Source organism: Coloeus monedula (assembly GCF_965178545.1).
Source record: "Coloeus monedula genome assembly, chromosome: 24".
Classification (NCBI taxonomy): domain Eukaryota; kingdom Metazoa; phylum Chordata; class Aves; order Passeriformes; family Corvidae; genus Coloeus; species Coloeus monedula.
Window position 1 is genome coordinate 6441590 of NC_138804.1, and position 13563 is coordinate 6455152.

Consider the following 13563-nt stretch of genomic DNA (forward strand, 5'->3'; position numbering starts at 1 on the left):
ATATCCCATCGATCCCATCCCATCCCTGTTCCCATCTCCCATCAATCCCATCCCTGTTCCTGTTCCCATATCCCATCAATCCCATCCCTGTTCCTGTTCCCATATCCCATCAATCCCATCCCATCCCTGTTCCTGTGTCCCATCAATCCCATCCCTGTTCCTGTGTCCCATCAATCCCATCCCTGCCTGTTCCCATATCCCATCAATCCCATCCCTGCCTGTTCCCATCTCCCATCAATCCCATCCCTGCCTGTTCCCCTATCCCATCAATCCCATCCCTGTTCCCGTATCCCATCAATCCCATCCCTGCCTGTTCCTGTATCCCATCAATCCCATCCCATCCCTGTTCCCGTATCCCATCAATCCCATCCCTGCCTGTTCCCATATCCCATCAATCCCATCCCATCCCTGTTCCCGTATCCCATCAATCCCATCCCTGCCTGTTCCCATATCCCATCAATCCCATCCCATCCCTGTTCCCGTATCCCATCAATCCCATCCCTGCCTGTTCCCATATCCCATCAATCCCATCCCATCCCTGTTCCCCTATCCCATCAATCCCATCCCATCCCTGTTCCCCTATCCCATCAATCCCATCCCTGTTCCTGTTCCCTCCAGGGGGGCTGACGAACGGCAGCGGCCGCTACATCTCGGCGGCACCGGGGGCGGAGGCCAAGTACCGCAGCGCGAGCAGCGCCTCGAGCCTGTTCAGCCCCAGCAGCACGCTGTTCCCCTCGTCCCGCCTGCGCTACGGCATGTCCGACGTGATGCCCTCGGGCCGCAGCCGCCTGCTCGAGGACTTCCGCAACAACCGCTACCCCAACCTGCAGCTGCGCGAGATCGCCGGCCACATCATGGAGTTCTCGCAGGACCAGCACGGATCCAGGTGGGAGCGGGGCCGGGCCCGGCTGCTCCTCGAGGGAGCGGCCCTTGTGTTTCGCCGCCGGGCTGAGCTTTGGGGTTGCTTTCCGCAGTTGTTCGGTGTTGTCTTCATCCTGCCCGCCACCCCCAGAAGGCTTCTGTGAACTCAGGCCTTGCCAGGGCAGCAGGAGAGGTGGGAGGAAGCTGAGGATGGAGGCAAAGGCAGTGGAAACAGTAAAAAAGCTCAAATTTGTCACCTCCCAAAGCTGAGGCAGAGCAAAGAATAAGTGGGGAAAGTCAAGCACACAGGTCACACTCCTGCCCTTCCTAGGCTGGGGACAAGTGCTGGTAGCAGGAACTCCTCCTCTAAAAGGAGCTTCCCTGCTCTGTGGTTTGCTCACTCATCCCACTGGCACAGCTTGATTCATTTTAAAAGCCAGCTGGACACGAGATTTGCTGCATTATTCCATTGAGATCTGCTTTGCTTGGAATGAGGATTCCAACATGTGGCCGTGGACCTCATGGCTGTGCCCACCCCGAGCTTTCAGATGGCTGGATAAACTGTTTGCAAGAGCTTTGCAGGTTGTGGGTCATTAAGAGGTCTTTAATTTGGGTATTTAACTTGTAATAGGACGCTCAGGTTAATGGAAATGCTTCATGCCTAATGGGATCTTTCACGGTGGTTTCTGGAACACGCGGGTGGGGCTTTGGAGAGGGTTTGAATGAGCAGATGTGCCCGTGGCATCACACCAGGCCTTGTTCTCCAGGTTTATTCAGCTGAAGCTGGAGCGTGCCACCCCGGCAGAGCGGCAGCTGGTGTTCAACGAGATCCTGCAGGCGGCCTATCAGCTCATGGTGGATGTGTTCGGGAATTACGTCATCCAGAAGTTCTTTGAGGTAAGGCTGCCTTCCCCCGCAGCTCTTCCTGGGGTTCCTGCTGTCCCGAGGTGCTGGATGGGCCTGGAAAACCCTGCCTTGAGGCTAAAACCACGGAGAGCTGTCAGCACTGGCACCAGCTCCTCCCCACAGGCTGTGGGATCTTTCCTGCTGGGGTGGCTGAGGGTGGGACTCAGATTCATCTGGAAAGTAACACCTTGAGATGCAAAAGTGTGGGGATAAACAGCAACATATCCAGGAGATGTCAGTGTCCAGTGGAAAGGGGAGAGGGCTTGGAATGAGCTGAGCCTTAAGGTCCCTTCCAGCCCAGCCCTGGGACTCTCTGAGATGCAGATCCAGCAGAACTTGCCCAGGGTGAGCTGTTGGTGCTCCTGGATTGAGGAACACAGGAGAAGCTTCTGCAGTAGCAGCAGCTGCTGGCTCAGTGGTGTGTCCCACCCCCGTCCCTCTCTCTCGACACTGGTCTGGTCCTTCTCCACCAGCTGTTCCTGGTGCTTCTGCCCAGTAACTGAGAATCAGAATCACAGAATCTCCTGAGCTGGAAGGGACCCCCAAGGCTCAAGTCCAGCTCCTGGCCCTGCACAGACACCCCAACAATCCCACCCTGTGCCTGGCCGTGTTGTCCCAGTGCTCCTGGAGCTCTGGCAGCCTCGGGGCTGTGACCTGTCCAGCCTTAGTGACCTGGCAGGGTTCACCTGGCAGGGTTCACCTGGCAGGGTTCACCTGGTGGCTCCAGCCCCTTTGGGGTGTGCCAGGCAGACACAGAACACGTCCGGCTGTGCCCATTCACCCACCCCTTCCCATGGGGTTGACCCTCCTCAGTGGGCAGCTCCTGTCTCCAGGCTGGGAGGGCAGTGCCAGTGGCCAGGGGAGGCGTTTGTCCTGGCAGTGACCGTGTTTCCTGTGGCAGTTTGGCAGCCTGGAGCAGAAGCTGGCGCTGGCAGAGCGCATCCGTGGCCACGTGCTGTCCCTGGCCCTGCAGATGTACGGCTGCAGGGTGATCCAGAAGGCCCTGGAGTTCATCCCCCCAGACCAGCAGGTAATTGTAAGTTTCAATTTTAACTTTCTTCTTGATGTTTGACGTTCCTGAGCTGTCCCCTCCTGTCCTTCTCGTGCCTGGTGTTCCCTTGGTTTGGTTCCTGGCATGTTTGTGGTGTTTCTTGTGCGTGAGGAGTCCGTGCCACCGTCCTTGGGTGTCGTTGTCATCTCCTTGTCCCCTTCCCTGGCCGTGGGGCTGCTTCTCTGTTAATTGCCTGGAAACAGGGAAAACTGAGAATGAGAGTGAATCAAAAGGGATTCTTAAATCCCTTGAAGGAAGAGTTTTGTCTTTAATATTCACCGAGTTATTGCTATGTGGGTCAGCATCCTGCGCTCCTGCAGGGAGATGGATGAGGAGCTCCTCGTTCTGGCTTTGGAGAGATGTGGCTGATAGCCCCACTCAGAGCTCATTAATAAAGCTCTTCCTCAAGGGTTTCAGGAACAATGAATCGAGAGGAAAAAGACGCTGGGAGGGCTGGCTCGGGAAGGGTTGGGAACGGTTGTAACAGGAATCTCAGTGTAGGTTATGAAATTAAAAATCTGAAAGAGGCTTTAGGAGTGTCCTTCCCTCTAGGCTGAGCCTGAGCCAAGTGTGTCAGTGGGGCAGTGCCAGGCTCCAGCACTGCTGCTCCAAGGATTTGCTGTCTCCTCCAGAATGGCATTTTTGAGTACTCAGCTCTCCCGAAATTCCTGGGTTTGATTCAGCTACAAAACTGAACTCACCCAGATTTTGTCAGAGCATTAAAATGCCCCCAAGTGTCATTTCTGTTCATGGGTGCAGCTTCCAGCCTGCACGTGGGGTACCTCAGTCATGTCTGAACTTCATTAATTCCTTAATTATCATCTCTGTAAAATCCCAGCAAGTTCTGAACCCAGAGCTGACCCTGTTCTGGAGACAGGTGACCCTGATGCACAAAGACTTCATGAACTTTGGGCATTTTAGATTTGTTTCTCTTTGAGGGGAGCAGAGAGGAAATTGGGGGATGCACAGGAACGCTGTGGATCAGTTGGGATTTCTTTAATTTGGATACATGGAAGAGGATGCTCATCAAGAAGGGCTTCATCTTCCTGCAATCCCAGGATGGGTTGGGTTGGAATGGAGCTCCAAGCTCCCGTTCCAGGGACCCTCCCAGCAGGCCAGGTTCTAATGGGATGGCAGAGCAGGATTTTCCCTGCTGGTTGCTGTAGCCCAGCAAAGCTTCATCTCGTGGCCACTGGAGCATTCCTGTGCCATTCCTGCCCAGGCCAGCAGTGCCAGCTGTGCCCTCCTGAGCTGGGGATGCTGGTGGTGCTTTCTGTTTGTGCTCTCTCCTCCCGTAGAACGAGATGGTTCGGGAGCTGGACGGGCACGTGCTCAAGTGCGTCAAGGACCAGAACGGGAACCACGTGGTGCAGAAGTGCATCGAGTGTGTGCAGCCTCAGTCCCTGCAGTTCATCATCGACGCCTTCAAGGGACAGGTGAGGCCCTGCCCAGCTCCTGGCCCTGCTTGGAGCAGCCTCGGAGTGGCTGCGGCTTCAGCTCTTGGGAGTTGTCAGTTTGAGCGACCATCGCCTGCGAGGTTGATGCAGCCACATGAGGGAGGCCTTGGTCACATCCCTGTTACCATTTCTGGGCAGGTCTGTGAGAGCAGAGCAGGGTGGGTTTGGGGAGCAGAGCAGGGCGGGTTTGGGGAGCAGAGCAGGATGGGTTTGGGGAGCAGAGCAGGGCGGGTTTGGGGAGCAGAGCAGGATGGGTTTGGGGAGCAGAGCAGGGCGGGTTTGGGGAGCAGAGCAGGATGGGTTTAGAGGGCAGAGCAGGGCGGGTTTGGAGGGCAGAGCAGGATGGGTTTGGGGAGCAGAGCAGGGCGGGTTTGGGGAGCAGAGCAGGGCGGGTTTGGGGAGCAGAGCAGGATGGGTTTGGGGAGCAGAGCAGGGCGGGTTTGGGGAGCAGAGCAGGATGGGTTTGGGGAGCAGAGCAGGGCGGGTTTGGGGAGCAGAGCAGGATGGGTTTGGGGAGCAGAGCAGGGCGGGTTTGGGGAGCAGAGCAGGATGGGTTTGGGGAGCAGAGCAGGGCGGGTTTGGGGAGCAGAGCAGGATGGGTTTGGGGAGCAGAGCAGGATGGGTTTGGGGAGCAGAGCAGGATGGGTTTGGGGAGCAGAGCAGGACGGGTTTGGGGAGCAGAGCAGGGTGGGTTTGGGGAGCAGAGCAGGGCGGGTTTGGGGAGCAGAGCAGGATGGGTTTGGGGAGCAGAGCAGGGTGGGTTTGGGGAGCAGAGCAGGGCGGGTTTGGGGAGCAGAGCAGGATGGGTTTGGGGAGCAGAGCAGGGCGGGTTTGGGGAGCAGAGCAGGATGGGTTTGGGGAGCAGAGCAGGACGGGTTTGGGGAGCAGAGCAGGATGGGTTTGGAGGGCAGAGCAGGATGGGTTTGGGGAGCAGAGCAGGGTGGGTTTGGAGGGCAGATCTGTCAGAGTAAAGCCTCCTTGCATGAGGCTGCTCCCCTGGAATATTGAGTATTTTTGATGAGGGAAAACAAGGCTGTCCCTAATCCCTCTTCCCAGAGAAGGTGGCGAGCAGAGTTTTGTGCTGCTGGGGTACCTCAGTCATGTCTAAACTTCATGAATTCCCTAATTATCGCTTGACTTGTGTAAAATCCCAGCAGGTTCTGAGCCCAGAGCTGATCCCCTTTTAGGGACAGGTGACCCTGATAGCCAAAGAGTTCGTGAACTTTGTGCATTTTAGATTTGCTTCTCTCTGAGGGCAGCAGAGAGGAAAGTGGGGGATGCACAGGAGAGCAAAGTTCCATTGTGATCCCTGCCTGTGCAGGTGGCTCAGAGGAATGCTGAGTGCTGATTCCCAAGGGCCTCAGAGCAGGGGAAAACCAGGAGTTTCATCTAGAAAAGGGCAATTGTCCTTGATTCTCCTGGTTTTTTGGTTTTTTATTGGTGTCCTCTCCTGAGTTGATGTCCTGGGTATCAGTTGTGTCTGGCTTTACTCTGCCTGCCTCAGCTCCCAGTACAGAAGTGCTGCTCTGGGTGTTCCCAACCTCCATTGAATTGGCTTTGCAGGGGCACTTGGGCAGTTTTGAGGATTTGCTGCAGGGATGTGAGGACAGCCTGGGGCTGCTACAGCAGGAGCCAGGAGCTGGAATCCTGGGAAAGTGGGGATTTGCTTGGCTGGCTCAAAACAAGCAGGATTCTGGCTGGAAAGCTGCTCCTGGTTAGAGTTTAGGCTTGGATTTTCTGCCTTTGGGAAGGCAGAAACATCTCTGGGAGCTCGGCACTGACATTTCCTTACCCAGTCATCCCAGTTCCGTCTGCGCCTTCACACGGCAGATTAAACTTCTCACCTGCCGACGATTGCCCTGCTGTTAATTGCACTCCAAGCCCTCTTTCCCTGCAGGGTTTACTCACCAGTTATTAAAAATGTGTGACTGTTGATTTAAACTTCAGTGCTCGGATTTGCTGCTGTTGTTAAATCAAAGCAACCAAACGGGACTTTGTGCTTCAGACAGAAAAGGGAGCTGCAGTAATAAAACGTGTCATGTTCTCACCCACAGATCTGCTAATCCATTAGAAATGAGAAAGATTCTTTGTTGTCACTTCTCCTAAGCACTCTTAAGGCTTTTAAACAAATCCAAACAGTTGAGGAAAATCCTTTCCTGGGCGTTTTTAACTTTTCTGGCTCGTAGCATTTCTTAAAGAGCTCAAAATTCGTGCTGGCAAACAACGTGCTGGAATTATTTGGGGAAAATAACCAAGCTTCCAGCAGTGCTTGGTTGTTCCAGGGTTTTTTTTTTTATGAATCAAGAGGTTTTGCCACTTGTTCTTCATCGATGGGGAAGCTGAGGCTTCCCCAGGTAGGGGTGGGATGTGCCTGGGATCCCAGGGGGTGTTCCCAGTTGCAGCTGGTGCTGCCTGGAGCTGGCGTTCCCTGCAGGAATGCTGGAAGGTTTCTGGGATCCCCAAGGACTGACGGGGTGTTGCTGCCTGTGCTTTGTCCTTGTGCCCAGGTGTTCGCTCTGTCCACGCACCCGTACGGCTGCCGGGTGATCCAGAGGATCCTGGAGCACTGTCTTCCCGAGCAGACCCTTCCCATCCTGGAGGAGCTCCACCAGCACACGGAGCAGCTGGTGCAGGTCAGTGTGGGAGGGGCTGGGGGTGGCCCCAGGTCACTGCTGGCTGCTGGGACAGCTCCTGCAGAGCCCTGTGGGAGCATCACCGGCATTCCCGCCTGGAAAAGGAATGGGAATGAGCAGGGATTGCATCAGCACCGCCTGCTGTGGCCACAGGGACAAGGTCAGGGCGTGCCAGGGGTGGTGTCACCTCCCTGTCTGAGGGGGCCCCGTGTCCTGGTGCCTCGCTCCAGTGCAAGGAGGAGCAGAAGGGATGCCAGGAGCCGATGGCTCCAAGGAAAAGGAGGTGCTGAGCCATTGGAATTCTCAAAAAGAGTTGGTTCTGTGCTCACCCCCCTCCTGGCTGCCTTCCCTCCTCCCTGCAGCCCTTGGGAGAACCTGGTGGGCCAGGGTTTTACACGGATTCTGCTCTCAGGGCACGTGGATAAAGCAGCAAAGCAAGTCCTGGTCCGGTTCCCAAATTCCCACTCAGATGCCAGGGCACAAATTGGGGTGAAATGGGAGCTGGGCCATAGCCCAAATTCCCACTGAGCTGGTGCATATCCCACATCCTGTGTGCTCAGCGTTGGGAAGTGGGAAGAGGTTGGGCATGGACATGAGGCCATGCCTCTGGTACCCTGAACTGGAAAGTTAATATCCTGTGCTCTGAATATTCCCAAATTCAGAACTTGAATGTGCTTAAGGACAGTGTCCCACAGGCACAACCACGGCACAGCCCTCCAGGACGTGGGGTTTGGTAGGTTTGAACCTGGGGAGAGGGAAAACAACCCGGGAATAGGCAGGATATTGACATTTCCTGTGCAAGGACATCATTTTAAGTTTTATAAATAATTCAACTGCTACAAAAACGCATCATTTTACCACCTGCTACCACTCCAGAATGCAGAGTTTTGCAGAAATAAAAAGTGTTGAGGTGATTTGTACAGCAAATATTCTAATTAATCTTTAGCTGAACTTTTCACTCTGAATGCACTTTGGGAATCAGTTTGCTGGGAATTCTTCCTGTCCACTTCTCCACCTTTCGTGACCCTCTCGTGCTGTCTCACAACCAGGATCAGTATGGGAATTACGTTATCCAGCACGTCCTGGAGCACGGCCGGCCCGAGGACAAGAGCAAGATCGTAGCAGAAATCAGAGGCAACGTGCTCGTGTTGAGTCAACATAAATTTGCCAGGTAGGAATTCCTGCCTTAAATTGTCCCTCTGGGAGCGTGGGCACATCCCAGAGCTGCACAAGAGTTAGGGGTGGGTGAAAGGAGGTGAAAATTCCTTTGGCTTAATTAAAAAACTGTTATTTATAACATTAATAAATATAAACTGGGGTGTGTCAGCCAGGGGAGTCTGTCACGGAGGAGGATGGAGGTGTGGAAGAGCAGCCCCGATCCAAGCTCCTGATTTAACCAGGAGTTCTCGTGTGGTCTGTTTTACCTGGTTTATTTTCATGGGGTTGAAGCTGTCACTTATTAGCCCTTGGATAATAAGAACATTCACTGCCCTGGGGTGCTGTGTCCAGCCACGAGGCCGTCGGGAAGTCAGTGCAGCACCAGCCCATCCCGCTTCTCGCAGAGGAATCCCCGCTGGCTGCAGCATCTCCCAGCTTTTTGCTGTGTCCCTTTTGGGTCCCACACGAGCACCCCTCCGAGGGAAGCTGCAGCATTCCCAGCTGCTGCAGAGCCTCACGTGGCTGAAGGAAAAGCCAGGTTTTTGTGGATGTCAGGACACAGCAACGCTTCCCACCTGCGTGAATCCCTGCTGGATGTGCTTCCAGCCCTTTGAACATGAAGGCTGAGCTCTTCAAAGGCTCAGAATTCCCCCTTCCTCTGATGAGAATACTCAGGGACACGAGGGAGGTGTAACATTAATGAGGATTAGGAGAGCGTGGTGGTGTTCACGTCGTTATTTCGGGTTCTCCCTCCCTGCCTTGCCTGGCTCTTTTTTCCCAAACTTCTTTCCAGCTGGAGCATTAATTAGTGGAGGGTCCCCTGAGCTGAGCAAACCCGCAGGGTGATCCCGTGAGTCAGGCAGGGATGTGGAGATGAGGCCAGCGTAGCCCTCGGTCCCCTTTCATGTACCCTACTTCTGGCTCTCCAGAGAGCTCAGGCTGCTTGTTGATGTATTCAGGAATTTCAGAAATCCTCTGCTTGGCTGAGATTCTTCATTCCTGAATGAGCATTTCCCTGTTGTTTTAACCTTGGATCTGCATTCCCATCGTGTTCCAGTGGGGAGAAAACCAAAACAACAACTTGGCTTCTGTGCTGTGAGGGTGGGCACTGACCTCACCCAGCAGCACTGGACACGGGCCTGACCTGGTCCGGTTCCTGAATTCCCACTCCGATCCCAAGGCACAGATCGGGCTGAAATGAAACCTGAACTGCTCCATTCCCCAGATTCCCACTCAGATCCCAAGGCACAAACTGGGATGCAATGGGAGCTGCTCCATACCCCACATCCCCGCTGAGGTCCCACGTCCTGTGTGACACCGCTGAGCTCTGCCAGCACCCGTCACCTGCCCCTGTAGCAGCACAGGACGTGTCCGTGGGGTGGGATGGAAAGCTCTGAGGAGACATTCCCTGCCTGGTTCCCTGCTCCATTCCCATTCCCTGCTCCATTCCCAGCTCCCTGCTCCATTCCCAGCTCCATTCCCAGTTCCCTGCTCCATTCCCAGCTCCCTGCTCCATTCCCAGCTCCCAGCTCCATTCCCAGCTCCCTGCTCCATTCCCAGCTCCCTGCTCCATTCCCAGTTCCCTGCTCCATTCCCAGCTCCCTGCTCCATTCCCATCTCCCTGCTCCATTCCCATCTCCCTGCCCGGTTCCCTGCTCCATTCCAGCTCCCAGCTCCCAGCTCCATTCCCAGCTCCCAGCTCCATTCCCATCTCCCAGCTCCATTCCCATCTCCCTGCTCCACTCCCATCTCCATTCCCATCTCCCTGCTCCATTCCCAGTTCCCTGTTCCATTCCCAGTTCCCTGCTTCATTCCCATCTCCCAGCTCCGTTCCCAGCTCCCTGCTCCGTTCCCAGCTCCATTCCCATCTCCCTGCTCCATTCCCATCTCCCTGCTCCATTCCCAGCTCCCTGCTCCATTCCCATCTCCCTGTTCCAGCTCCATTCCCATCTCCCTGCTCCATTCCCAGTTCCCTGCTCCATTCCCATCTCCCAGCTCCGTTCCCAGCTCCCTGCTCCGTTCCCAGCTCCATTCCCATCTCCCTGCTCCATTCCCAGTTCCCTGCTCCATTCCCATCTCCCAGCTCCATTCCCAGCTCCCTGCTCCATTCCCATCTCCCTGTTCCAGCTCCATTCCCATCTCCCTGCTCCACTCCCATCTCCATTCCCAGCTCCCTGCTCCATTCCCATCTCCCTGCTCCGTTCCCAGCTCCCAGCTCCATTCCCAGCTCCCTGCTCCACTCCCAGCTCCATTCCCATCTCCCTGCTCCATTCCCAGTTCCCTGCTCCATTCCCAGCTCCCTGCTCCATTCCCATCTCCCTGTTCCAGCTCCATTCCCAGCTCCCAGCTCCATTCCCATCTCCCAGCTCCATTCCCATCTCCCTGCTCCATTCCCAGTTCCCTGCTCCATTCCCAGTTCCCTGCTCCGTTCCCATCTCCCTGCTCCGCTCCCTGCTGATGGCTCCCCGTGCCCTTGCAGCAACGTGGTGGAGAAGTGTGTGACGCACGCGTCGCGCACGGAGCGGGCCATGCTCATCGACGAGGTGTGCACCATGAACGACGGCCCCCACAGTGCCTTATACACCATGATGAAGGACCAGTACGCCAACTACGTGGTGCAGAAGATGATCGACGTGGCAGAGCCGGCCCAGAGGAAGATTGTCATGCACAAGGTGAGCAGCTGGGGGCTGAGCAGGGACAGCCAGGCACCGTCACCCACGTGTGGAGGGAAACGAGGCTGAGGGTTGAGTGCTGGCAGAGGGCTTGGGGTGTTTCAGTAGCTGCAAGATGGGAGTTACAGAATGGTTTGAGGTGGGAAAAACTCAGCCAGTTCCACCCCAGGGACACCTCCCACTGTGCCAGGCTGCTCCAGCCCCAATGTCCAGCCTGGCCTTGGGCACTGCCAGGGATGCAGGGGCAGCCCCAGCTGCTCTGGCAATTCCATGCCAGCCCCTGCCCACCCTGCCAGGGAACAATTCCTGCCCAAGATCCCATCCAGCCCTGCCCTCTGGCACTGGGAAGCCATTGCCTGGCTCCTGGCCCTGAATCCCTTGTCCCCAGTCCCTCTGCAGCTCTCCTGGAGCCCCTTTAGGCCCTGCCAGGGGCTCGCAGCTCTCCCTGGAGCCTTCTCCTCTCCAGCTGAGCACCCCCAGCTCTCCCAGCCCGGCTCCAGAGGGGCTCCAGCCCTGCAGCAGCTCCGTGGATTCCTCTGGACTCTCCCCAGCAGCTCCAGGTCCTGCTGATGTTGGGGGCCGGGGAAGAATTTCTCCCCATATCCCATCTGGCCCTGCCCTGTGTCCGAGTGAAGCCGTTCCCCCGTGTCCTGTCCTTCCATTCCCATGTCACAAATCCCCCTCCAGCTTTCTGGAGGAGCGTGGAGCTGCGCTGGGGTTTAGCTGCAGCTGCCTGCTGGCAGCAGTGCCCGCGTCCCAGTGACCCACTTCTGCACGGAGCAGGCGCCGCTCTCGTGCCAGCGCTGGCGGCGCTGGGCCCCCACGGTGCCCGGAGCTGGGGACATCCGGGATGGGAGCAGGGAGATGGGAATGGAGCAGGGAGATGGCCCCAGGCTGTCCCCCCCCTCTGTCCCTCTGTGTCCCTGCAGCTGTGTCCCTGCTGGTTGTGTCCCTGTGAGCTGTGCCCCTCTGCCCGTGTCCTTGTGTGTCCCCCTGCCTGTGTCCCCCTGCCTGTGTCCTTGTGTGTTCCTGCAGGCTCTGTGCCCCTGTGTCCTCCTGCCTGTGTCCCTCTGTTCCCCTGTGACTCTGTCCTTGTGTCCCTCTGCCTGTAGCTCTGTCCCTGCAGGCTCTGTCCCCCTGTCTGTGTCCCCGTGTGTCCCTGCAGGCTCTGTCCCTCTGCTCTGCTGTGTCCCCGTGCCTGCCAGCCCCACCTGTCCCTCCGTGTCCCTCCCAGGGCAGTGCCCTTGCCTGGTGCCCCCTCCGAGCCTGCAGCCGTTGATCAAACGCTCCGTGTCTCACTTTTCAATGAGTTCTGATGTGACACTTCCCAGAATCCCAGGATCCCTGAAAAGCCCTCCAAGGCCACCCAGGCTGTCCTGTGCCCCATCCCCACCTTGTCCCCAGAGCGCTCAGTGCCACCTCCAGAATTCCTTGGGCATCTCCAAGGATGGGCACTCCAAACCTCCCTGGGCAGTTCCAAGGCCTGAGCAGCCTTTCCATGGGGAAATTCCTGCTGATGTCCTAAACTTCCCTGCTTTAGCATTACCCTGCAGTGTTTGAATGCACAACCATGCCAGGAGTTCATATTTGTCCCAAATTAAGACATTTGGAATGAAATCTGCCTTGCTGCCATCCCCAGGGCCCTGTGCCTGCTGCTCCAAGGGCAGGAGCTCTGGAAACTGGGAATGTCTTCATTTTCCTGCTTTGAAAGGTCACATTTGCAGGGCTTTGGAATGGCAGTGAATGGAGAGTAACAGGCTTTAGGTGGGGGGTGGACCTGGGATGCTTTTCATTTCCTCAGTGGCATTTCTTGGGGTTACTCAATGAAAAATCCCAGGGTACAGCCAGAGAAATGAAATCCTGACTGACCCAGGCATGGAAAACCTGAGGTTTATTTACTGTGAAGAGGAACTGTGAATAAATTCAGGCATTCAAATGCTAATGAAGTGGTTTTATTATTACATTTAAGCATCCTTGACTAAGCCAGACTGATTTCTCTATAAAAAGCAGGAATTTGTGTGGAGCTGCTTTGACCTCCACATTCATGGAATCCACACAAGCAGCTGGCATAATCCTCAGGGATGGCGATTCTTAGGCTTAGGAGTCACTCAGAGTCGTTCTTTTAACCCCAAATCTGTTTTAGTGCACAAGAAATGCTAAAAATAACTAAAGAAAGATAATTAAATAAAGATACCTGGCAAGGGACACACCCAATTTATCTGTGGCAGAGGGGCCCTGGCTTTGCTAATCTCTAACACTAATCTATAATTTTTTTTTGTGTTAAAAAGAAAAAAGTACAAATGATTGCTCCTGACATTCCATAGTTTCTTGTTCCTGTCGAGCAAAGCCTTTGGAATAAAATGCAAATTAGATTATCAGTGGGGCTGTCAGAAATAGCTGCGGGTTGACAGCTAAATGGGCCCGAGTGATGGGAGTTGAGCTGCGATCCCAGGCTGCAGCAAAGCCGGGGAAGGCGGACTCGGGGGCTCTGGGAATGGCTGGGATGGTGGAAAACAGCAGGCTGGGATGGGGCCAAAAATGGGATTTCAGTTAAGTTTTGATCTTGAAAAATTAAATTGAAAGAGGGATTTTAGCAGTTGTGGCAGTAAAGGGGGAGAAGTGGAAGGAATTGTTGGAATTGGAGCTTCACTGCTCCTTTTCCTGGGCACAGGTGGCATTCCTGCTGGGAATGGGGGGCCAGGCTTGGATTTGTGGTGCTTGGAATGGGGGTCCTGGGAGTGGAGCGGGAATTGGAGGGGCTGGGGCTGAGCTGGGATGAGGAGTTTGGGGTGGGTTCCCTGCTCATGTTCAGTGATGGGATGTGG

General features: G+C 55.5%; 1 protein-coding gene across 6 annotated transcripts in view; it reads left to right on the forward strand.

The window, feature by feature from the left end:
• PUM1 (pumilio RNA binding family member 1) overlaps positions 1-13563 on the forward strand; it is a 78122-nt gene that overhangs the window by 61707 nt on the left and 2852 nt on the right. For 4 of the 6 annotated variants that reach the window (XM_082296801.1, XM_082296804.1, XM_082296805.1 and 1 more), the window contains exons 15-21: positions 619-886; positions 1629-1758; positions 2669-2803; positions 4117-4254; positions 6783-6908; positions 7958-8079; positions 10546-10738. In XM_082296801.1, the coding sequence (XP_082152927.1) occupies positions 619-886; positions 1629-1758; positions 2669-2803; positions 4117-4254; positions 6783-6908; positions 7958-8079; positions 10546-10738 (1112 nt within the window). The remainder of the gene's footprint in view (positions 1-618; positions 887-1628; positions 1759-2668; positions 2804-4116; positions 4255-6782; positions 6909-7957; positions 8080-10545; positions 10739-13563) is intronic. The other 2 variants (XM_082296803.1, XM_082296806.1) reach the window with 1 other exon arrangement.